The sequence below is a fragment of the Palaemon carinicauda genome, chromosome 20, assembly GCF_036898095.1.
Source record: "Palaemon carinicauda isolate YSFRI2023 chromosome 20, ASM3689809v2, whole genome shotgun sequence".
NCBI classification, from domain to species: domain Eukaryota; kingdom Metazoa; phylum Arthropoda; class Malacostraca; order Decapoda; family Palaemonidae; genus Palaemon; species Palaemon carinicauda.
Window position 1 is genome coordinate 64,020,387 of NC_090744.1, and position 26,132 is coordinate 64,046,518.

General features: G+C 44.0%; 1 protein-coding gene across 1 annotated transcript in view; it reads right to left on the bottom strand.

Moving 5' to 3' along the window:
- The window catches only part of ND-42 (NADH dehydrogenase (ubiquinone) subunit ND-42), a 240,166-nt gene that overhangs the window by 123,295 nt on the left and 90,739 nt on the right, over positions 1–26,132 (bottom strand). Inside the window, exon 4 of the mRNA XM_068394630.1 lies at positions 15,939–16,100. Coding sequence (XP_068250731.1) covers positions 15,939–16,100 — 162 coding nt within the window. The remainder of the gene's footprint in view (positions 1–15,938; positions 16,101–26,132) is intronic.

Genomic DNA, 26,132 nt, shown 5'->3' on the forward strand with positions numbered 1-26,132 from the left:
AATGATTCAGGGTTAGCCTGTTTAATGAAATACAGAATCTGCTGTCTGATTCCTTTCAGGGTGATGGTTCCTCCATTTTCTCTAATAAATGAGGGCCCTGAGGACTTAATGGAAGTTCTATTTAAATAGGCTTTCAGAGTGTTTACTGGATATAAAGATGGATCCTGAGGAAGTGAAACAATCTTCCAGGGGGACCATCTGTTCTGGGGGTCCTCATTTTTCGCTAAGAACCTTTTGTCAGGGGAAAGTAGGACTTCCCCTGACGAGAGAAATTCAATATGACCTGGATCTCTAGTCAAGGCTGAAAGTTCTGAAATTCTGGCGCCAGAAGCTAGGCTCATTAGGAACAAAGTTTTCCTTAATAATGGAATGTAATTACAAGACTCGTTAAGAGTATCAGAAGCCAACTTAAGGACATCATTCAGAAACCAGGAAACTGAGCTAGGGCGAGTTGATGGTTTCAATCTAGCGCAAGCTCTCGGGATTGATGAGAAGTATGAATCTGTAAGGTCAATATTAAAACCAATATGGAAAATCTTTTTCAAGGCTTTTAATTGTAGTAACAGTACTAGCCGCTAGGCCTGATTCAAATAGAATTCTAAAGAAGGTTACTGTCAGATTCATAGTCATCATCTCAACCTTTGAGTCCCTTAAAAACTTTGCAAGTTTCTTAACAGCCGAATCATACTGTCAAAGGGTGGATTCCCTTTTCTCCGATTCTAAAAATAGGGTATTTTGAGGATCAATATCTGCACCTCTATGAGCTGCAAATTTCATGAAGTCCATAAAGTTAGGGCACTCTGAATTTTTGAGGAAGCTAACACATTGCGAGTTTGTACTACTTGTGTTAGTATTGGATTGGGTATCGGTCGATGGTGGAGACCCAGTTCCACCAGCAGGGTAAACCAGTTGCTCTTGGGCCAGTTGGGGGATACTAGAGCAACCCGGCCCTTGAAAGTTCTGAGTTTGTCAACAGATTTATTGGTGGGAATAAATAAATTCTCTCCCAAGTGTTCCAGTCCAATGACATTGCGTCTGTGGCATAAGCCCGAGGGTCCAGGTTGGGGGCTACGTAGCACTCTAGTTTGTGGTTGGACTCTGTTGCAAACAGGTCTATCTGGAGACCCGGGACCTGAGACAGGATCCATTTGAATGATTTCCGGTCCAGTGACCACTCCGACTCCAGCGGAGTCGTCCTCGAAAGTGAGTCCGCCACTACATTTCGTACTCCCGCCAGATGGACTGCTGACAGATTCCACTGATTTGATGCTGCCATGGAAAATATTGCTAACATCACATGGTTGATGTGACTTGACTTGGAACCCCCTCTGTTTACGCAGTGGACTATGACTTCGCTGTCTAGAACCAATCTGATATGTTGGTTCCTGGCTGGAGCCAGTCGTTTTAGGGTTAGGAATACCGCCATGGCCTCTAAGACATTGATATGGAGTTGGTGGAATACTGTCGACCATAGTTCTTGGACTTTCCTGTACTGGGAGTATCCCCCCCACCCTGTTAAGGAGGCGTCTGTGTGAATGACCAGTTTTGGAGGTGGATATTGTAAAGGAACGGCTTTTTCCAGATTTTTTACCTTTGACCATGGCTGAAGTCTTTTCCTCAGGATTGATGGAAGTCGAGCTCTTTTGTCTCGATATTTCTCGTTTGCCCTGGAGCGCCATACTCTGTTGATATCTTTCATCCTGGCCTTCAGTACTATATCTGTTACTGAGGCAAACTGGAGGGCACCCAGGATTCTCTCTTGATTTCTCCTGGACGTCAATTTGTCCTTGAGAAAACGTCTTGTGTTCTTTGCAATTTCTGTCCTCTTGGCTGTTGGGAGACGTAGCGTGTGGGAACGCAGATCCCATTGTAATCCCAGCCATTGAAACTTGGTGTTTGGGACTAGGTGAGATTTCTTGAAGTTGATCTGGAACCCCAACTGTTGTAGGAATTTTATTACTTTGTTTGTTGCCGTGAGGCAGTTCTCGACGCTGTTTGACCAAATGAGCCAGTCGTCTAGGTAAGCTACTATTTGAATTCCTTGGGTTCGTAATTCTTGGATTACCGTCTTTGCCAGTTTGGTGGATATCCTGGGTGCTATGTTGAGTCCAAATGGCATTACTTTGAATGCATAAGCTTGGCTGCCTAGTTTGAAGCCTAGAAAAGGACAAAAATGCCTTGCTATCGGAACGTGATAGTAAGCATCTGTAAGATCTATAGAGGTGGTGATGGCCCCACGGGGAAGTAAGGTCCGCACCTGAGAGACGGTTAGCATGTGGAACTAGTCGCATCGAATGTAAGAATTCAGAAGTGACAGGTCCAGGATTACTCTTCGATTGTCTGAGTCTTTCTTTGGCACGCTGAACAAGCGACCTTGAAATTTCAAGTGTTTTACCTCTTTGACTGCATTCTTTTGTAATAGATCGTTTGCATATAAGACTAGCTCCTCCGTTGGAAATTGATGGACACTGGTTGGTGGAGGGGGCCCTTCTATCCAACTCCACCCCAGACCTTTGGAAATTATGCTGAAAGGCCAATTGCTGAATGTCCAACGGTTTCGAAAGGTGTAGTCTTCCTCCTACCCGAGAGTTCTCAATGATTACCTGCGGATTTACCTCCTCGGCCTCCGCGGAATCCTCGGCCTCGAGAAAGGGTCCTTCCGCTACCTCTGTTGCGAAAAGTCCCTCTCGCACCAGTCTCTCTGGCACGTTGGTAACCCTGGAATGCACCCTGGGTTTCATAGTTGGGGTTAAAGGCAGGGGAAGTAGCATAAGAAGTAGTTGCTACCTGGGCCTGAGGAACCAACATATTGCTGTTGAGGTTGTTCTTTCGAAGTGGAGGGTGTTACCGGGATAGTCTGAACTAGCTGTTGCGACTGCCGGTTTTGGAAGGATTGGAAAGGTCTCAGCCTCTTCCTACCTCGAGATTGGTTGCTGGCGAGCTCGAACTTGCGTTTGGGGACTAGGCCCCACCGAACCTTGAGGCTCTGATTTACTCTAGCAGCCTCGCTGAGGACGTTATTGACGAGATCCTCCGGGAATAAGTCAGGGCCCCAGATTGGGGCTTTAACCTGTTAACCGTCCCTCTCCCTGACCGTTTTCGCTTTGTGAGCGTCACCCCCTATCCAGCGGATTGGCGCTTAAGCTTAGACCAACTTTTATTTGTGTTCAATCTACCGGAATCCAGACATGGATGATTCTATCTTTGATTGTCTTCTTACCATTATGGCTAAGATACAAGAAGATGATAGAAAGGCTTCGTTTGTCTTTGTTGGTGATTTTAATGCTCACCATAGGGAGTGGTTGAGTTCTATCTCTCCTACCGATCGCCATGGCTTAAGAGCTTTAGACTTTGCCTCAGAATCAGGCTGTGAGCAAATCATAATGAAGCTACTCACAGGTCTGGTAATTGCTTGGACCTCGTATACACTGACTCCCCTGGCGTTATAACTAGTAAGGTTGGTTCTCCAGTCGGGACTTCTGATCATGCCTTGATTTCATTATTAGTGAAGACTGAGCAGCCTGTCCCTGATATATCATATTCTTGTAAAATTTATATGAAATCCCAAGCAGACTGGAATGGGATTTTGCATGATCTTTTGTGCTTGAATTGGTCACAATTATATAATAGTGTAGATCCTGTTGTCCCTCTGAATGAGAATCTAGTCAACATAATTGATAGGCGTATCCCTTCTCGTGTGCTAAGGTACCGAATGAAGGACAAACCGTGGTTCAATGATGATTGTAGACGTGCTTATTTGGAGAAGCAGGAGGCCTATCACCTTTGGAAGGGTAACAGATCAGATTTGACCTGGAACAACTATACTCAGCTTCGAGCTTTTGCTCAGAGAGTTTATGCCTCAACTGAAAAGGAGTACAATTTAATCATAAAAGAAACCCTCTCTGGTACAACTCAGGAACATAAATGGTGGTCTACCCTTAAATCTGCACTCTTTGGTGTAGATGCAACAGTTCCTCCTTTACTTAAACCAGATGGCTCAGTCACTCACTGTCCAAAGGAAAAGGCAACCCTTTTGGCTGATGTTTTTGACAGTAAACAGAGTAATGAAAAACTTGAACTTCCTCATTCCTGTTTTCCTGAGGCTAAACTAACTAGTTTAGCTTTTCGATCTCGTGAGATTAAAGCTCTGTTGATGGACCTTGATGCTTATGGAGGTGTAGACCCTAATGGTATTTTTCCTTTGTTTTTTATAAAGACAGCAGATTTCTTAGCTCCAAAGTTATCTGTTATTTTACGCAAGTTAGCAAGAAGAGGAGCTTTTAGCACTTGTTGGAGAATTGGTAATGTTACTCCTCTATGTAAACGTGTTTGTGGTAGCTCAAGTCCCACTGATTACCGCCCAATTTCCATAACTCCCATATTATCTAAAGTTTTTGAACGTCTTCTGGCAAAACGTCTTAATAGGTTTGCTGAAGGTAATCATCTATTCCCTAGTTTGCAATTTGGTTTTCGGAAAGGCCTTGGAGCATGTGATGCCCTTCTTACAATCTCCAATGCAGTACAGAAATCCCTTGATTGTGGTCGGGAAGTTCGTATGATTGGCCTTGATTTTAGTGCTGCCTTTGACCGTGTTAATCATGAGGCCCTTGTTTTCAAACTGAAACAGTTTGGAGTGGGTGGGTCGTTTCTTAGCATTATTATTGATTTTTTAAGTAGTAGATCTCAAAGAGTTGTTGTTGATGGGCACCATAGTGAGTATAGGAATGTGATATCCGGTGTTCCACAGGGTAGTGTTCTTGGCCCATTACTTTTCATACTATATACACATGACATGTGGTTTGGCCTAGAAAATAAGCTTGTTGCATATGCAGATGATGCTACTTTCTTTGCATCAATTCCATCCCCTGAATGTAGATCTAGGGTTGGTGAATCCCTTAATAGAGATTTAGCTAAAATTAGTGCATGGTGCAAATTATGGGGTATGAAGTTGAATCCTAACAAAACTCAAAGTATGATTGTAAGTAGGTCAAGGACGGTGGCTCCTCAACATCCGGATCTCAGTATTGATAATGTTTCTTTAAATTTGTATGACTCTTTCAAAATTTTAGGCGTGATTCTTGACAGCAAATTTACTTTTGAGAAACATATAAGGTCTGTGTCTTCTTCAATTGCACAAAAAATTGGCTTATTGAGAAAGTCTTTTAAGATATTCGGTGATCAATCTATTCTGAAGAAGTGTTTTAATTCTTTTATTCTACCTTGTTTTGAGTACTGTTCTCCGGTCTGGTCTTCAGCTGCTGATTCTCATCTTAATTTGTTGGACAGAAACTTACGGTCTATTAAATTTCTTATTCCTGATCTAGATATTAATCTCTGGCACCGTCGATCAATTAGTTCATTATGCATGTTGCATAAGATTTTTCATAACTCTGACCATCCTTTACATTCAGATCTCCCTGGACAATTCTATCCTGTTCGTAATACTAGGCAGGCAGTTAATTCTAATAGCCAGGCCTTCTCCATCATAAGACTCAATACTACGCAGTACTCTAGAAGTTTTATTCCAGCTGTTACCAAGTTGTGGAATGATCTTCCTAATCGGGTTGTTGAATCAGTAGAACTTCAAAAGTTCAAAGTTGGAGCAAATGCTTTTTTGTTGACCAGACGGACATGAGTCTTTTTATAGTTTATATATGACATTTTTGTTGTTGACGTTGTTAATAGTTTATATATGATATATCTCTTTTGACATTACTTTTTTTAGAATGATTTATTGTTAATTTGTTCTCTTCAGTTATTTATTTCCTTATTTCCTTTCCTCACTGGGCTATTTTTCCCTATTGGAGCCCCTGGGCTTATAGCATCTTGCTTTTCCAATTAGGGTTGTAGCTTGGATAGTAATAATAATAATAATAATAATGATGCATTTTCTTTTATTACAGTGAACCCTCGCTACTTCGCGGTTCGACCATCGCGGATTCACCACTTCGCGGATTTTTTCCATAACCCATATATATACAGTAATATATATATATATATGTATGCATGTATTTATGTATATATGTAGGTATGTATATGTGTATACATATAAATATATATATATATACACACACACACACATATATATATATATATATATATATATATATATATATATATATATACATATATATATATATATATATATATATATATATATATATATATATATATATATATATATATATATAAAGTAGGAAGATGTGATGTAGTTCTAAGGGAAAAGTATGGGAAATATGTCTGGGTAATAAGCAAAGCTCTACCTCCAGTTTGTTTCTACATTATGATCAGAGATAAATGTAAACAAAACATTGGTTGCCATTTTTTATCGTGCTTTTTAGCATTTTAGGAAATGCATGATATAAAATCACCTTTAATATTTGTGCCTGTTTTAGTTTAGGGTACTGTAGTACATGCATTAAGTGTTCTGTACATTAAAGGGTAGTTTGTTAACAGTACTACGTACAAGGGAAGGTTTTAAAAGTCTGAATATACATGTTAAATGAATAGGTAAATATAGTGTCACTACTTCGCGGATTTTCACCTATCGCGGCCGCGACTGGAACCTATCTACCGCGATAAACGAGGGTTCACTGTATTCATTTCTTATGAACTTGTTTACTTTTTTTTTATTATTTTTTCATATTTCTTTTCTTATTTCTTTTTTTTTTTATAAATATACTCATTTAGTTATTGTTGAAGTAATAAAGAAATTAGGTAAAAAAAAAATGCATGATTTCTTATATTTTTGTATTATTCATTTCTTATGAACTTGTTTACTTTTCTTTTATGATTTTTTTGTATTTATTTTCTTATTCTTTTTGGCATAAATATACACATTCAGTCACTGTTGAAATAATGAACAAATTACATAGAAAATATCTGAGGAAATAAAGAAAATTGCAAATAAACATTTTTATTTTAATCATGAACAAAACATATTTATTATTTTGTATTCCTATTCTATCTATATACCATGTCACTTTCCCCCAATTATGGGAGGTAGCCGACATCAAGGAAGAGAAAAGAAAAAAAAAACACAAAGGGGGACATTCATCTCTTTGCTCCTCTCATATTCCAGTTCTATTTATTCCTGTGTGTGCCATTCTTTGAAACATGGTGCTGCACACAAACCAACATCACATTCTTTACACCAGTAGGATGTTTCCTTCCTTTTGCCATTTTTCCTGCAAAGAGCACATTTCCTTAGTGGTTTTTGCTTTTTTTCGGTAGGAGGGCAATATTCAGGGAAATGTCTTTCAAATAAGCGTGAAGGCTTTGCAACAAGTCTTGTTGGTCTTCTTATTGCATCCTTATTTCTTCTTGCATATGTAGACACCATTCTTTCAGTTAGCCTCAGTATAAACTCCCGTCTTGGAAACTTTCCACTAAGTATTTTGCACGTAATGAAAGCATTTAGGAGACACATGTCTAGCATGTGCCGAAATACCTTCTTGTAATACTTTTTCAGCCTGTTTCTTGCTGTTGAAAAATGTAACATAAGATTATCTGATAAATCAACACCACCCATATTGTTATTATAGTCCTCAATTGCTTTTGGCTTAGACTTTTCATGTCCTCTCCTAGATTTTACAATTTTCATGGAATCATCGTGCAGAGTACTCAGAACATACGTCTTTCTTGTCTTTCCATTTCAACACCATTGATTTGTTTCGGAATGCTGCTACAGTTTCACCTTTTTTTAGTTTAGCTTTTTTTATAAATGCTGGCACATCTTTTCTCGTAAGTCTCAGAGTGCCAACAGTTTCAGTTTCATTGTCAACAAGCATATCTGCGAGTGTGGGACTAGTATAAAAATTGTCTGTATAAAGACAATATCCCTTTCCTAAAAGAGGATCCATAAGAGACATAACAACTCTAGATGTCACAGAAAGATTCTTGTATTTATCCAGAAATGTTGTGTTTTTACCTGAATAAATACTAAAGTTCCATATATAGCCAGTGCTACTTTCACAAAGTTCAAAAAACTTTATACCAAATCTTTTCCCCTTTGCTGGGATATATTGAACCCATGAGAGGTTCCCCTTCCATCCCATCAGAGACTCATCAATAGATATATTCTTTCTTGGAATATAATTTTCCCGAAACTTCTTCAAAATAAGGTCTGTGAATGGTTTTATTTTAGCTGTCTTTCTTCCAGGCCCATCTGTTATGGTTGCATTGTCTACTAAATGCAGGAATTTTTGCAGCAAGTCAAAATTGCGACCACTCATCACTTTCCGATAAAAAGGAGTAGCAATACTTTCACGTGATGTGAAATACATTGAATTTTCTAACTTTGAATCAATGCCCTACAAAATAAGTAGGCCTACAAACAGTTTCATTTCACACGCATCTGTATCATACCACCTATTTACTCTTGATTGTGAGGATAATCTATCTCCATTTTCATCTAGAAATTCCCCTGCATACCTGTTAGTTTCTGTCACGAGATAATCAATAACTTCTTCATCAAAAAATTTAGCAAAATATTCCATTGGATTTTCCTTATCTATGATGATGAACTTTACACCACTATCTCCACGAAATGTGAAGGGAAGCTTGCTCTTTCCTTTCCTCGTCCAGTCAGATGGCAAAACATTTTCGTCATCACTCGATGAAAATTCATCTTCATTCTCACTAGAGCATGTGGAGCTATCACTCTCATCTTGAATTTCCTCTTCACCATCAGTACTTTCTTCTCCATCAGTACTTTCCTCAATCATAAATCATATTTCCTCCTCTGATAGCGTAATTTTTTTACGAGCGCTCATCGTGAAGGGTAGCGGGGAGATGAGAAAAATATAGTCGTGAAGGGTAGCAGGGAGATGAGAAAAATATAGGAGACCCGTCTCAGCCGAACGCCAAATGCGTACTGAAGAAACAGTTCTACTAAACGTTGTATCAAGTGAACGCAGTTGCCAATGATTACCAGATTTGGCTAGGGTGTTGCCAGACAATGTTCCTTTCGTTTTCTATACGTATGAGCGTGATATGCCGTCGAAGACACCTTGACAATATCTTCTAAAGTGGTGGACGTCATATGCCGTCAAGTGCGGTTGCGCAAAGAAAATGGAGGACGGCATATGACGTCAGAGACGGTTAACAGGTTAATGAGCTTGTTAGGCTCATGTCTGATAATGGCCTCAGACAGGACGTGTTTATGGCAACAACGTCTGGCCGCAAGGAAGTCGTAGGCATCAGACAGCAAGGTCTGAAGCAATGACTTTGTAAGGACCTTAAAAAGGGGTTCCTCTTCGTACATGAGAGAGGTCATTTCACCCATTGTAGCCGAGTTGATAGATCTACTCAACCGGGCCCGAGCTTCAAACTCGAGATGTATCAGGGATTCAGGAAGCCTGGGAAGTCATTCACTGAACTGTGTGGAAGCACAGTCAGCGCTTAGCTTACCCGCTGCGAACGTGGCTGGGGCGTTGGTCCAGCACTCGTGGTCTCCCGGGAACAGGAGGGAAGTCAGGTCCGTTTCCCGCAGTTGTGGTAATGGCTTGTCCTCGTTAATGGCTTGAGTGGCAAGGTCCATCATCTTTGTGACACACGGAGTGGGGGTTTACTCGTCTACCACGAACATCGTGTAGGAGCTTTTATAGGGTGTGAGCATGGGGTTAACGCACTCCCATTCGTTTAGGGTCCGGACCCAGGTGGACTGAGCCTGTTCCTTCGGGTAGATCACGGTCTCCTTAGGAACTTTATCCAATCGTACCAGAGCCTCCTCTGTTAGATGAGCAAAACCGGGGAAGGGGAACTGGAGACCCGGCAGGTAGAACTCAAAATCTTCAATAGGCCGGGTGCCACATCCCTCGATGGTTAGCATACCATCCTTGAAAGGGGAGGGCAAGGCCATTCTCCACGGGTTGCTTTTGACGAACTCCGGGACCTTAGAGGCATCCGGGATAACATGTTGTTGTTGCGGCAGTCCCGAACGCATGAGGCTCTCAACGAGACTCTCCTGGTTTTGTACCCTCTCAGTGAGGGACGTCATCAGGGAACCAATTTGGTCCAATAACCGGCTCGAAAAGGCTTCCGGATCGAAGGAAGCCTCCGGGGTCTTAGTTTTTGAGCCTGTCTTCGCTCTCGACCCATGAGAGGAAGATGAAGCTATAGCCAAGTCTTTGGGGACTCTGGCAGACGAAGTTTTTACAGGTTTAGGGGATTTGGAAGACTTGCGGGTCTTCAATAAGGGTCTCCGGAGAGACTTAACCTTAGGGACAACAGGACGTGGCCTGATATTAGCCTTGCGCTTCCCTGAGAACCCCTGAAAGGAAGAATTAGCAGAAGAGGTAAAAAAAGTCGGGCGAAGGAGAGGAATCTTAGCCCGGGACCCACCTGCCGCACCTACCTCCCTACCTAGCTCTGGCTCGTCGAGAGCCATAGGTTCAATGTCGAGGTTGATACCCACAACATCCTCCACAATCGCTTCTCCCATCACTTCGTGGTCCTCAGACAAGAGCAGGGCCTCGGTGATCTTCGTAATGATGGGGTCCGCCACATCCTTGGGGACCGCAGCTGAGTTCTTAGCGTTAGGGTATATCAGGGCACACTTTTCCTCGGACAAGACGTAGAGTTTCTTCGCCTTGACGTTATGGGCGACCCCGCCGACCCAGACCTTAAGGGTCGCCAAGGCAGAAGTCTTAGAAGGCTGAGAGCTCTGAAAGAGAATAAACCGTTACTAAGAGCCAAGTGACTTCGGCGAAGGAAGTGTAACAACATGTAGACCGAGATTAAATGCTTTAATTCGATCAGAGATTACAATGGAGATAACAAGGAAAATCCAGAGATTAAATCCGAAGTAAATCTAGATAGTAACGACAGGGACACTTACCGAATCCGAGGTAAGCGTGGAGACAAGCCCGTAGCAGACCACGCAGTTGTCTGAATGCCAGACGATCAGATCATCCACTTGGACAGCACAGTGAGCATGCGATCTGCAAACATCGTGGCAGCACGCTTGTTGAAGCACGGCCGCACAGGCTGTCATCTGACAGCGGACCACCTGTAACAAAAAAAGATACATAAGTATCCCATAGTAGGTTAGAATCCCAAGGGGAACCCGGGTGCTCCGGGTACTAAAATTAAACCGGCATAGAACCGGGATAAATACTAAGAATAACAATCCGTACCGGTATAGTAATCGGGGTGGAAAAAACTTAGCATAGGTAGTAATTAATAACAGAGTTAAAACAAATCCGTAATTCGTATGATCATTCAATAAGGGTATTGTCACAAAGGGGAGATATACTATCCCGTCAGTACCGGGGAAGTATAGAATAAAATTAAAATAATAGTGACATGGTTATACCGTTGGCTCCGGGGAGACAACTGAGGTGGACCCGGGGGTCACAACCAGCCTACCGGGGTAGGATAGTCGAAAAGGGAGGGAGGGAGGAGCCAATGGCTCCCCGCCAGCCACAAGGACCTTAACGAACAGCGACAATAAATATAAGAAAAACCAATAAATAAAAGCTCTAACGTTATTTCCCCACTAACAAAAAAGTCTACATGATAGTAGAGACCCAAGGGATACGGTACGTAACGAAGGGAATCACGGTGAAGAATACCCAAAACGGAACCGAAATCCCCCCAGCCGACCGATGGCCAATCAGAGCGGCGGGGGAAAAAGGGCTACGACATGGCATGTAAGTGAGCATACAAGACTATAACCTCGACAGCTGTTCTCGGCTCAGACGGAGGGAAGGAGTCAGTAGGTATCCCGGGGGAGGGATGAGTAGGGGAGGGGGGGTGGAGGCTGAGGAATGAGAGGGCTCGACCCGTAAGGCAAAACAGCTAACTCCAAAGTCTCTGCGAGACGTGAGGTATCCCTGGAGGGGGATAAGGGTATGGGGGGCCATACACCAATAGAGGGAGGGTATAAACTCAACCCGTAAGACAAAACAGCTGACTCCGAAGTCTCTGCGAGACGTGAGGGGGATAAGGGTATGGGGTATGGGGTGCCATACACCAAGAGAGGGAGGGGGAGGAGACAGCGAGAACTAGCCAATGGTGTCTCAAGGCGATCGCGTGGACGGAGGAAGGACAGGAGTACCAACCTGTCCAAAAAGAACCACGAGATAACAAAACGGAATGATCATATACAGATAATTAAAATAAAGTAAAATAATGTAACATGACGAACTAGGTTATAGGCATGCACAAGCTAAATATAGATAGTAAGAGAGGGATGCAGGGGAAATGGCAGGGAAAGAATGAATAACAAAGCCGAGCCCTCCAGCACGGGTAGGTACCGAGCTGGACAGGGGGGCCAACACAACTTCTAGATCGGGTAGATGCCGATTGGTAGGATAATAAAACTAGAATAAAAACTGCCAAGCGAGAGTCCCACTCGAACTAAAGGCGTCAATCTTAACTAGGTGGTAATATGAAATAAAAACTTAAATAAAAAACACCATAACGCAGTAAAAAAAAAAAAAAAAAAAAAAACCACCAACAACAACCACCCTTCTAGGTGCGTGCCCCGAAGGGTAGCAAGCAAGCCAAACCTGAAGTTCAAAGGCTATGATACGTAACATAATATCAGAATAGCAAAGTGTTAATCGGTAAAAAGCTCCAGCAACAGGTTCAAAACGAAAAACAATTAGTATAGAAGACTAATTGCAAGGTGTTAAGAACGAGCGAAGGAGGTAGCAAGCCAACATGGCCACCGCAGAGCGGGGCCATCGGAACGGAGAAAAAAACGAAAACTCTAATAAAAGTAAAAATAAGGGCAATGCTACCTCCAAAAGCTCAAAACTCATAGATCTAGTACTCAACTTGGATGAGGAAGCTTGGGAATCCAACATCTCGCACTAGAGCAGGAGAAAAAAACGAAAAACACAGCCAAAAAATCACAACAAACAGACGTGGTGATGCTATGAAAAGGAGTGACATAGTTGGCGTGGGTTGAGATGGTGGTAGTAGCATTCAGTGGTGGGTGTTGAACGGCACCTCGTTGTAACGGGGATATTGAAGAGGAGATATCTAAATGGTGCGAGACCTCTGGTTGTGATTTATCACGCCCCAGTATTATACCGACACCTTATATAGGTGAGCGAGCTGGGTTCAACCCTGGCATTCCTATGCAACGTTTTTCTCTGGTAATTCATAGCAGTTATATACCTTAGAAATGATGCAAAAGGAGCATTTCACGGAGCGGCACAGGTGGAGCCCAGAAAGATTCTTATTAACCATATATTATTCAATTTGCATTTGTAAATACAATTTAGAAATGGGAATAGTTATTTGTGGTTTTACCTAATGACAAGTAAATTCAGAGACAAGTAAATTCTACTTGTGTCGTTTTTCAACTTGTCGCCTCTCCTGGAACCAATTACCGATGTAAGGTGAGGTATACCTGTATTAAGTATTTTATAAAAATCAGACATTATACCTCATAATTCCTGCAATGTAAAGTTCCCAGATAATGACAACCCACAACCAATCACATCATAAGGACTCAGACAAAAAAATTCATCAGACAATCCAACAAAAGATTTACAGCAGTTTTCCTGATTCTGCATGCTGTTGGCCCACAGTGTGGTATTTATCTTGCAAGGCTTCCAACCCCTTCTATCTTTAGTAGTTTCTTTACACATATCTAAGATTCCCAGGCTGTCGATAAGGTTGGTGAATATAAAGTCTAAGGCCATCGTCAGGATGGGGAGACCTTATGGTAGGATGCTGTTCTATAGCTACCACATATGACTCTGCAGCATAAAGGAGAAAGGCCTCTGGGTCTTCATAGCTCTCTGACCCTAAGTAAAATACTTTGCTTTAATAGACTTTCTTAAGTTCTTGGTTTGTCTCTAGATCATCATTATCATCATCATTTCAGCCTTCAAAAGTCCTTTGTTGGATGCAGGCCTTCCCCAGGTTCTTCCACAGACTTCTATCCCAAGCTATTCTGTGCCACTGTTGCTTATGTTAGTCTAAGTCATTTCGCCAGCGAGTTTTTTGTCTTCCTCGGTTTCTTGTGTATCCTCCGGGTGTCCAGAAGGTTGTTCGTGATGTCGATCTGTTGTGACATCCTGGCAATGTGCCCCGCCCCGTTCCATTTGAGCTTGTTAATGGTTTCAAGGATATTCATTACTTTAGTTTTTTGACGTATCCATTTAGCTGTTTTTCTATCCTTCCATGTTAGATTTAGCATTATTCTCTCATGTGCCCTCTGCATTGTTCGTAATTTAAGGGAAAGCTTTTTTGTTACATTCCAAGTTTCGGCCCCATAGGTGACAGTGGGGAGGATACACTGATCATAGACTTTCCTTTTTAAGATGATAGGAATCTTCTTATTTTTTAACACTGTACTGGCTCTTCCAAACACTTTCCAACCAAGGGTTATTCTTTTTATTTTGCTCTCTTTACAGGCGTCATGTAGAGAGATTCGTTGTCCTAGGTAGATGTAGTGGTCAACTTCCTCAATTTGTTTGTTTTCAATTTCAAGTATGTCATCTGCATTTTCAGTATATTCATTGCTCATGACTTTGGTCTTTTGGAAGTTCATGTGGAGGACAATTGATTTGCTTGCTTCATTTAGCTCGGTGAGCATATGTTGAACCTCTTCTTTGGTGTGAGCAATGATAATGTCATCAGCAAATCTTAGGTGACTCAGATATTCTCCATCTATTTTTATTCCCTTTTCTTGCCAGTTGAGTTGTCGGAAAGCTCTCTTCAGGCAGGCAGTAAACAGTTTGGGTGAGCTAGTGTCACCTTGTCTGACTCCTCTCTTGAGTTGGAATGGTTCAGAGTCCTTGTGGAGGCGAATAAATGATGTTGCATGGTCATAGATGTGACAGAGTACATTAATGTAAACTGAGTCCACTCCCTGTTCTTCCAGCACTGACATGACCTCCTCAGTTTCAACCGAGTCAAATACTTTGGTGTAATCTACAAGTGCTACTACTAGTGGTATCTTATATTCATTTGTTTTCTCAATGATTTGGTTTACTGTTTGTAGAAGGTCAATTGTGTTGTAGCCTCTTCTAAAGCCCGCTTGTTCCCTTGGCTGATTTTCATCAACCTTTCCTACAATTTTCCTACAATCTCTAAATACAATGGTATTAATCCTCTTAAATTCTGCTGCCTTGAAATATGATCACATCATGAAACTACAGCAGCAATTTCTAAGAACCTAGTCCACACAAATAAGTCAAATGAAAGCAATTTTCTTTTACGATCTCTCCCAATGATTAAACATTCCTTATTTAAGAATTGTATACTTCTGTTTCTTTAACTTCTGAATGGCCTTTCTTTTGAGGTCAAGTATTGAACTGTTTTCAAAGAGGAACTGTACTGAGAAAGTGGTGCTACAATGTGAAAGAAGCATGGTGAAAATCAAGAGGGGTAACTGAAGTTGTTTTAGACAAGATAATGACAAGAAAACCCAACATTTATATGAGTTATCAGTCACATTTTATTATATGAGACAGAAACCTAGTCACTTAAGAGAAAAGAAGAGGGACTGAGATGAGGATGGAGATATCGATTGTTGGAACATCACTACTGGAGATATAAGAATAACGTGTGGTATATGTAATGTAAAGGAGGGGGATAGGGAAGCTCGTCCGAGATACTATTGCCATGTAATAATAAAAAAAAAAAAAAGGTTAAACCAATTAAAAGAGCTAAGAACATGCCAAGTAATGTGGAGGAGTGTGGAGCGTCAACGGATCAGATGGATGTGGTGAGGAAGGATGTGGTGAGGAAGGATATGGGTGAGGTGGGACTGGGGTAAAATGATGCAAGGTATAGAGACAAAAAAAAGTTGACTCGAGCAGCCAACCCTACAATAAAGGGTCATTAATAAGGTCAAAGAAAGATTGCGATGGTATCCAATATTGCTAAAAAAGGTTCAGTACTGCATTATAATTGGAACAAATTATCAAGGTCATATTTTAAGAATAAGGGCAAAAATAAGAGGTACTTACTCCATTCGTTTTCCACACCATGCCCATTCATCCTGGAGCTTCCAATCTGCCATTTTAGGGTCATTCCTATCAAATTCAAAATTGACCCGTTCAATGTCCTCCACCACAACTTCTGGATCACCCTCTTCAGACCAGTCATACACCAAAATCTGAGCATGATTACTGCAACAAAAAAGGAATGTTTATAATGAATTATATTTAAATTTTCTCTCCCTGAAATGCAGTGAGACTCATTTAAAAAGAATTTGAATCAAACTTCCAAAATGACAAATTCGTAGATAATTTGTATTTTTCCTAACAATACAAACCTTCGCTATTCATTTAGGGGTATTAATGTACTTTCTGCGAAGCTGAAATGACGAGCCATTAAAATTTAGCAAGGGTTAACTACCCATACCGCTAGTTTGCTGGGGTAGGGGGGATAGCTTGCTTCCGCTCTCACTCACACACCGGTGATTTAGCTCACTTTGCTTGTAGGCAGGACTTCAAGGGGGATAGGGGTGGCGGGCAAGTTTGTATGAATAGCTAAGGGGGATAGGGCTGGCGGGCAAGTTTGTATGAATAGCTAAGGGGGATAGGGCTGGCGGGCAAGCTTGTATGAATAGCTAAGGTTTGTATCGTTAGGAAAAATACAAATTATCTACAAATTTGTCATTTGTTCCATAACTGGAATAAAAACCTATGCTATTTATTCAGGGGCGACTCACCCATTAAAAAGGGTGGACGTCCCTGCCAACCTGGCATTTGGTTTTACCACGGAGCTCCTTATCTGATTATGTTAGTACTCAAAATAAGGAGTCCCTGCGCTTAGCTAAAACCTTGCTATGCAAGGTCAGCGGCCTACGCAAATTGTGTGTTGAGATATTTAGAAAAGTGACTCTAGCTAAAGTTATTCTGAGTCTTTTTGTAGGAAAAACTGTTGTAACCAAGACTTTCCCCCAATACCACCTCACCAGGGTATGGGGACGCATGAGTATTGACTTAAGACTAGGTACACAAGGGAGCATGGTTTACTTGCAAGGGTTTGAGGTCAGCTTATGCAGAAAACCCAGGATGCTGCTTTCCCCAAGAGAGGGGTAAAGGAAGAAAAGAATAAGAGCTAGTCAAACATTTTCATTCACGCAGACTTAAACTGGGTAACAGTGCCCTGAACCTTCTGCTACTTGTCCAATAAGGAGCTTGAGGTACACAACCAGCTACTTGCATTTACACCCCTGGTTGTAGAACCTGCATCAGTGTAATCTGCTTAGAAGGGCCAGGGGCCTAGCTATGCCCCTGACATCGTGGGTCGACGTGTTGCAATATATAAGGGTTTGTGACTGAGAAAACTTTAGTGGTTTGTGTGTGTATGAAATATATTTGATTTTATTTTTTTCTTTTGTATCCCTCAAGCCCCCCTTTTTCCAAAAATGTCTTAATGTGTTATTGTTCCTTTCCAGGTATTGACAGCAGCCCCTACACTCAGTAGGGAGTGTAAAGGAGAGCAAATTTAGAATATTTCCTGTTATCAGTCTGTGATGCTGTTCTATATCCATACCTTGTAATTAGAAGTAAGCTACTGTGTTGCTATATGAGAGTGTGTCATGAACATTAAATAGTTAACAGGAGCTATTTGGCATATCTGGTCAGAGGCCCAAGAAGTGAATTTCGATGTTAGGAAGAGGGTGACTTTTGAGTTTAGTATGAATTCAGACTTATTCAAAACCCCTTCCAAGATTGAGAGATTTCAAATGTGCTGTTGACAAACTTTTCGTGACATTGTAATGGTGGGCCCGCAGAGACCTGTACGACATAGTATGTGGCTGTACTTTTCAGAAATTAGGACTGTTTAAGTGACTTTGCATCCCAATGGTGGACTGGAGATTGATGAGAACAGTATTGATTTAGGGAAAATTGTGGTACTGTATTTTTCACCGTTATATGTTCTTTATAGATGGCATACTGGTACTTGCCCAAATAGATACACGGTTAGAAGTGCCCCTGGTTATACTTGAACTGTATAGGAACACTTATGAGTGTCCCCCCAGTGGAAATCTTGTTTGTGTAATGGGTTTATTTTGTTACCCGGATGCTGAAGTTTTACGAAAGGGATGCTAATTTTTCCTTTGATTATTTATTCTAATTGATATACTGTAATATTATTCCTATTAGTTTTTCCAAATAAACATTTTTTTGTTTTTATGTATACAGCCTTTAATTTTAGAAACCTCCCACCACGGCTCCCCTACTCAGCCACTGTTTTTTAATCTTTCAAATAACTTATGATAATCCCTTTCACCTAATGTTCTTATACTCATGATCAGCAAGCTGGAGAAGCAAAGGTTTAAGTCAGGATCTAGCTGGGTCCCCTTGCCCATTATAAATCAAGGGGTGGTGCCCAGTGCTTTGAACTGTTACTTAGGTTTTTGGGTATTCCACCGTTGTATGTTTGTTGTGTGGTGAACGTCGGGTTGTGGTCGGCATTCGGATACTAGGCAGTTTGGGTGCTACCTTTGGCCACAGTCCGCAAACCACTACAGTGTTGGATGAGGATCTTGATTCAGTGTCTAATTGATGACTCTGTGAATCCAGCAGAGATGGTGTTTTGGTGATCCTCCTCTTGACTCTCCCAGTGCTAATGACAAGAGAAGGCACCAGGGTGGGCTGTTGCTGTTCTCTTGAGGTAGAGCCTCAAAGCTTACCCCGGGTACAGTAACAGATGATCTGGATAGTCAGTTACTAAGTGGAGACTTGTTGTCTAGGACCCGTCACCTCTGGAGACTGTCTCACAACATACTCGGGGACGAAACTGAACATTACCTTTCACCCTTCTCATGAATGGGGCGACGTTGAAAAAGAGACCATGAAGTTCCTTGACTCGTTTGGCTGCTGTCACGGAACTTGACTCGTTTGGCTGCTGTCAAAGTGTAGGAACACTGTCTTCAAAACCAGGTGAAAATTTATTGCCTGGTGAAGTGGAACGTAAGGAGGTCTCCTTAGAGATCGGAGAACTCGAACCACATTCCGAGAAAGAGGTCTCAATTCTGACTGGGAAAAGGTAAGTTGTATGTCTGCATGAGTTAGGAAAGATCTAGTGATGAGGGGATGTCCCTTCCTTTCAGTTTGAAGGCAAAGCTCAAGGTTGAGTGATCATCTTTACCTGCTGAAACTGGAAAGGGGATCTTTTCCTTCTGCATATACTCGAAGATTCCACTATAGCTGGAAGAGGTATCAAGAAGAGAGATACGCTCCCATGACACGAGCCTCAGAAGACGTTATATTTTGAGGAATTCCTCAGATATCTAGAGAACCTCTTCGCAATTTATTGCGAAAATCCTCTGTGAGAGAGGAGGTACTGGGTAGTCCCCAGGCATACAATCATAGCGAAGCTATAATTTGTGGTAGATGTCGAAGTGTGGTTGTCTGTGACGTGGAGAGGGTTCTCTTGGAGGCTCTATCAGGAGCTGCAGAATGTTTGGAAACAGTTCTGCGTAATGCCATAGCGGAACTATGAGACCCCCTGAGAGGCTGACCAATTTTCTAGCCTTGTTGAGTACCCATCTCTTCAGACAAAAAAAAAAGGGATGAGACGTAAACGTCGTTGTTGTACCCACTTTTGTTGGCATGCTTCTTGCCAGAGAGCCTTGGGGTCTAGAACTGGGGAGCAGCGGAAGCCTGAGGTTCAGGGGCGTTGCTAACAGATCCATAGTTGGAGAACCCCATAAAGTCGGGACTTTGTCGGCTACAAGGCTGATCCAAAGACCATTCGGTACACCTTATTTAAGAAGCTGAGCAAAGATTGTCGGCGAGCACATTCCTCTGGTCTGGAATGAAGCGGGCTGATAGTGGTACCGAGCAGACTTTGGACCATCTTCATATTTATACTGTTAGATGGGAAGAGGCTGCAAGCAAGTTCCTTCTTGCTTGTTGATGTGAGCCCCTATGTGGTGTTGTCTCTCATCACACCACTGAGTGGCCTGTTAGGAACTGATGACGCTGTTGAAGGACCGGAAAGTTGGCCCTCATCTCCTAAGAGATTTAAGTGAAGGTACTTTCGAACTCTCTCCAGAGGCTTGAGGTCGTGTGGTGCAGCGCTATGGTTCCTCCTCCTTTCTTTTGAAAGGGGAAGGATAATTAGGTTATACCACTACGTAGATTCTCAACTGACCTCCTTCCCTTAAGGTTCGTCCAAACTTCTGGTCCTATGGGGATCAGAATGTACGGGGAATCGAAGGCCTGATTCCAATCGCACTCAAGCCGCCACTGGAGAGAACGAATATTGAGGCGGCTGTTGGAGGCTAGACAGGCCAGAGATGAAAGATGTCCGATGAAAAAATAAGTCACTCTGGGCTGGGAGTTCTTGTTTTGAGAAAGGGTCTTGTGACTTTTCTACGCCTGTCTTTGATGAAAAGGTTTTGTGGAGATTGGTGTCTAGAATCATTTCCAGATGTACCAGTCTTCTGAGAGGGAAGTTGGGAAGACTTCCAAAGGTTTACCATGATCACCCAATCTTGGTAAAAGACTTCAGAAGTTCCGGTGCTAATGCAAAGTTGCCACCGAGTCTACTAAGGTCAGTCAGTCGTCCAGAAATGGAGGAGATGGAAGCCGATCCCGCGAGTCCGGATGGGTGCTGTAGAAAGACCGAAGCATAGTGCCCTGAACTTGTGTTTGTTTGTCTAGACAGAATTTTCAATCCTTCCGAGAAGGTGGATGGTTTGGACCTGGAAGTATGAGTCCTTTAGGTCCAGCGTGCAAATGAAGACCTGAGGTCTTAGTCCTTGTCCGAACTCCTCCAGCATGGCGAGGACATCGACCCAAAGGGACAACTCTTTGCGGATCCTTTCGCATGCAAGATTGTTGATGCTGGGGTCTTGACTCGTGGCGGAAAGGATGGGACACAATACCCGGTGTAAGGATTCTCCCCTGGGAGAGAACTCCTTTAACTGATAGAAGTAAGGCAACGCTTAACCCTACCATGCACCCTGACGGGATTGATGTTATTCCTTAGAACAGCGTCGGTCTGGCAAATGTTAATCAGTGGTTAACGACTGGGTATCGTGATTAATGTGCAGTTGGAGAATGCTCGCGAGTAGTCACCTGTCGACAAGCCGCTGATGGGGGCTGTCGATGGTTTGCCGATCACTAAGTGGATTGGTGTAATGGAGAACGGTGAATAGTGAGAAGTGTGTTGTATGCCTTCCGATCTAGGAAACTACGGGCAGAGGTCGACTAGTAAGTCTGAGTGATGAACTGCTGGCGAACGGCAAACTGCCGATGATCGGTGAATCGGTGAGCCGAAGATGGTAACTGACAAGCAGATGAAGGTTGTTTGGTCAGTCAGCCAAGGAAGGTTGGCGATTAATGAGTTGGTGATTGGCTTGGAGAGCACTGAGAAAGCAGAATGGTTTAATGATCATCAGTTGGTGATCGGTGAGCCATTAATAATCAGCGCTCGATCGTGGACAGAAGCTAGAGATCAGCAAGCTGACGGTTTGCTGGTCAGAAATCAGCGAGCTAAGGTCGATGATCGAAGAAAGACGAGCTGCCCATCGGCGATCTAGTGATCAGCAAGCTATTGACTGGTTAATGACTAGCAATCGGCTATCCTCACGCTAGCAATCGGAGATCGTTAACAATTGGCATGCCTGGAGGTCAAAGATCAGAGAGACATAAGCTAGCAGTTGGCGATCTGGCGATCAGAAGCTAGCAATCAGCGATCAGCAAACAGTGATCCAGCGATCAGTCGGTTGATGATTTCTCATTATATGAGCTAGAAATTAGCAATTAGCGGATTAGTGAACGGCAGTCGATGAACTAAATATCTGCGTTCTGGCAATTAGAGATTTGCGAGCTAATGATAGGCCATTTGCAACGTTCAGATCGTGTTTCCTGACAGTGGTACTATCAAGAAAAACTCCTGAAGAGATAGGGACCAAGGGTTCCCTGTGAGGAGTCTGACCGATTGTAGATACGGTTGATTTGCCTTGGAAGATGGAATCTTCGGGATCTTGAAACCTTCTGTGAAACTTCTTCCCTCTTTTCCAGGCTATAATGCATTTGTGGGAAGGGGAATGGGGCAATGATGACCTGTTAAAAACTTTTCATAATTTTTGCCTCTCGCGCGAGTGCGCAGGAGAATACTGGAGCGTTGGCGCATAGGATGATGCTGGTGCTCAGTTTCTGCTGAAGCGCAGTTTTCGGTGAATGCGCAGACGAGCACTGGAGAGCAGGCAAGCGCTGGTGCGCAGGCGAGCGTTGGCTCTTTGGCAAGAACTGGCGCATTGGAGAGCGGTGAATCTGAGAGCGCTGGATATGAGAGTACAAGTGCACAGGAGAGCGCTGGTTCAACGGAGAGCGTTAGCGTGAAGTAAAGCGCTGTGCAGTTTCCCTAGAATGCGAAGGAGCGCGCAGGCGGGAGGGGGCGTGATCATGGCTGCGAGCAAGATCTCGCGTGTAGGACAGCGCTGCCGCATACGTGCGCGCAGGAGAGTGCTGGCGCACAGGAGAGCGCTGGCTCGTAGGAGATCGTTGGCGCGTAGGACAGCGGCGTTGGCATATAGGAGATTGCTGGCGAGCAGGAGATCGTTGGCGTCAGGAGAGCGTTTGGTGAGCAGGAGACCGAAGTTGAGCGCGCGTGCTGAGGTTTCGGTGAACTTTGTTGCGCCGGCCATTGTAGGATGGCTGGTGAGCGCTGGCGAACTGGCAAACGTTAATCTCTATGACGAGGTTGACCAGGAAGGTGCTGAGGAAGAGTAGGTGAAGGCGCGCGCTGAAGCGTTGTAGAGCGCTGACGAGGTGGAGAGCATGGGCGCTCTGTAAAGCGTGAAAGAGGTAGGTTGGCATTGATAAGATGTTGGCGCGCAGCTGCACTCTTAGGTAGGGCCTCAAGAGGCTGTACCGGGGACAGGAACGGTGATGGCAGGTCGGCTGTGTGATGGGCCGAGAGAAGGTTGTGACTCAAAGGCAGGATGCAAGCAACTGAGTAAATTTATCATAGAACACTCTCCTTTATATACAAAAGCTCAAACCAACAAGAAATTTCATGTTTGAAAAACAGACAATGTTTCAGAGGAAAAAAGCCACCATGTTTAATCTGGTTCATTTTAGTGCGAGGGAAGAGCGAAGGTACTAGCATAATATATACACAAAATGAACTATATACGATCGTGTGACACACGGTTAGTACATGGCTCCCCCCCCCCTACAAATGTCATACTGTACATGTTAAATAGGGCGCCCTCTAGAGAGGCGAACTGTAGGCGGGTCATCTGGAAGGAGATAAGCAGGTTATAGACGATCAATGGAGACCCAGTCTTCTTTGCCACGAATGTTTAGTAGGAATGCTTTCGGACTGCGTCGGATCACAAGGCCTGTGCAAGGGGGCGTTAGCGGTGGCTTGCTAGTGTCGTTGCGCAGGAAGACGTGCGTTGCAGAGTGCAAGTCTGTCGGTATGTGATGCTTCGCTGGGGGCTTGTACGTCTAGTGGCATGGAATAAATTTTCCCAGGACGTAACGTATGCGCTGGAGATCGTCGGAGGAGGTTGTAGAAGGAAAAAATTCGGCAGGGACGACCAACAGATCGCCATACACCATTTCAGCTGCCAAGATGTTGAGGGCATCTTTAGGAGTTGTCCTTAGCGCCAGGAGGACCCAGGGAAGCTGAGTAAACCAGTTTGAATCCTTGCAGCAAGACATCAAAGCTGCTTTGAGGGTGCGATGAAAACGTTCAACCATTCCATTGGCAGCGGGGTTGTAGGCCGTTGTGTGATGTAGGGTGATGCCCAGGAGATTCGCTAATGATGACCACAATTGAGAGGTGAAAGTGGTACCCCTGTCAGAAGTAATATACTCAGGGATACCAAATCTTGCAATCCATCCTGAGAGTAAAGCAGATGTACATGAGGCGGATGTTGCAGTTTCCATGGGAATGGCTTCAGGCCAACAAGTGGAGCGGTCGATGGCGGTAAACAGGTAACGATGTCCTTGTGATGTGGGTAGGGGAACTACAACGTCGACGGACCCAATCCTTAGCATCCTTAGAAATGCCGTGCCAAATGAACTTCGTCTTCAGCAGCTGTGCAGTTGAAGGGCACGAGGGATGTGAAAGGCCGTGAATGAAATCAAACACCTGCCGGCGCATGGGAGCAGGGATCCAAAGTCGCGGTCTACCAGTACTGACGTCACAGAGGGGGGTGGTGTTGGAGTCTTCGAGGGGGAAGTCTTCCCAACGGAGGGACGTGCAGGATGTCCTACATGCTTGATACTCTTGATCCTGTCGTTGGGCTTCAGTCAAGGCGTTGTAATCCAATCCCAGTTGAACGGCAGCCAACGTGTTTCTTGACAGAGCATCGGCAATGGGTTTCATTTTCCCAAGGACGTATTGAAGGGTGCAATTGTATTCAGCCATGGCGGAGAGATGTCGGCGTTGACGGGCGGACCAGGCGTCATACTGTCGAGTGAAGGCATGCACCAGAGGCATGTGGTCTGTGTGAATGACAAAGGGCGTACCTTCTAAGAAATGGTGAAAGTGACGGACAGCCAAGTGCACCGCCAGCAATTCGCGATCGAAGATAGAATAACCCAATTCTGCCTTGGACAGTTTTCTGCTGAAGAAGGCCAATGGGCAAGGCGAGCCGTTGACCACCTGCTCGAGTACTGCACCAATAGCGACGTCGCTGGCATCGGTGGAGAGACGGAGAGGGGCATGTGGGATAGGAAAAGTGAGAGCCGCAGCAGTTGATAGGGCTTTCTTTGCATTGCAGAAGGCCGCTTCTTGAAGGGGAACACACTTCAGGTCCTTTGGCTTGCCCTTGAGGGAGGCGTAGAGGGGAGCAAGAGTGGCGGCAATGGCTGGCAGAAAACGGTGATAATAGTTGATCATGCCCAAAAATTCTTGCAGAGCTTTGATGGTCGAGGGCGCGGGGAAGTCCTGAACGGCTGCTACCTTCTCAGGGAGGGGATGGACTCCTTCAGGAGTGATGCGGTGCCCTAAGAACGACACTTCGTTGGCACCAAAGGTACACTTGTCGTACCGGATTACAAGGCCGTTTTGTTGCAGGCGGTCGAGCACGATGCACAGGTGACGGAGGTGTTCCTCTTTTGAGGAGGAGAATACAAGTATGTCGTCCACATAACATACACAGAAGGGGAGGTCCCCTAAGATGCCACCCACGAGACATTGAAACGTGGCCCCAGCATTACGAAGGCCAAAACAGGAGTAATTGAAGGTGTATGTACCAAACGGAGTGGTGATGGCGGTCTTGGGGATGTCTTCAGGGTTCATAGGCACCTGATAATACCCCTACAGGAGGTCGAGCGTAGAGAAAACCTTCTCTTTGTGCAGGTAGGAGGTCACGTTGGCAATGTTTGGGAGGGGGTAGTGATCCGGTTCTGTTTGCATGTTCAGGCGCCTGTAATCCCCGCACGGACGGAGGGAGCCGTCTTTCTTCAGAACGATGTGTAAGGGTGACGACCACGGGCTGGAGGCCTTTTGGCAAATGCCTATTTCCTCCATTTCGACGAACGTTTGTTTGGCGGCTGCCAATCGTTCCGGTGCCAGACGTCTGAATTTTCCGAAGACTGGGGCTCCCGTCGTCTTGATATGGTGATAAATACCGTGCTTGGCAGGAGCCGTGGGCGTTTGGCGAAGTTCTAGACGGAAAACTTCCGGGTACGACGTGAGGAGGTGGGCGTAGGCATCCGTAGGTGCGCTGATGTGGAGAGCGAGGTTGGAGGGGGCGGACTGAAGAGGTGTCGACAAGTACGAGTCTGCGTTGACCAATTGTCGGTGGGCGACATCGACCAGAAGGTGGAAATGAGAGAGGAAATCCGCACCGAGGATTGGCAATATGACATCAGCAACGAGAAACTTCCAATTAAATTTACCGTTTCCGAACGATAATGTGAGGTTCTCGTAACCGTACGTGGGTATCGCAGATCCGTTGGCAGCTACCAAGCGGACGTCGGCAGACGTAGACAGACTACGTCGTGTCCTGAAGAGTTACCTTGGCAAAAGGGAACGACAAGCACCCGTGTCTACCAAAAATCGAACGCCCGTTCCTGCATCATGTAAAAAGAAAAGATTAGAAACACGGGAGGCCACCGCCACGAGCGATGGCCTACTTACACGTTTTTTGGCCACTGACAATCCTTAGCACATTTCTTCGCAGTTGCCCCGAATCTGACGTGGTACAGTGAACCCTCGTTTATCGCGGT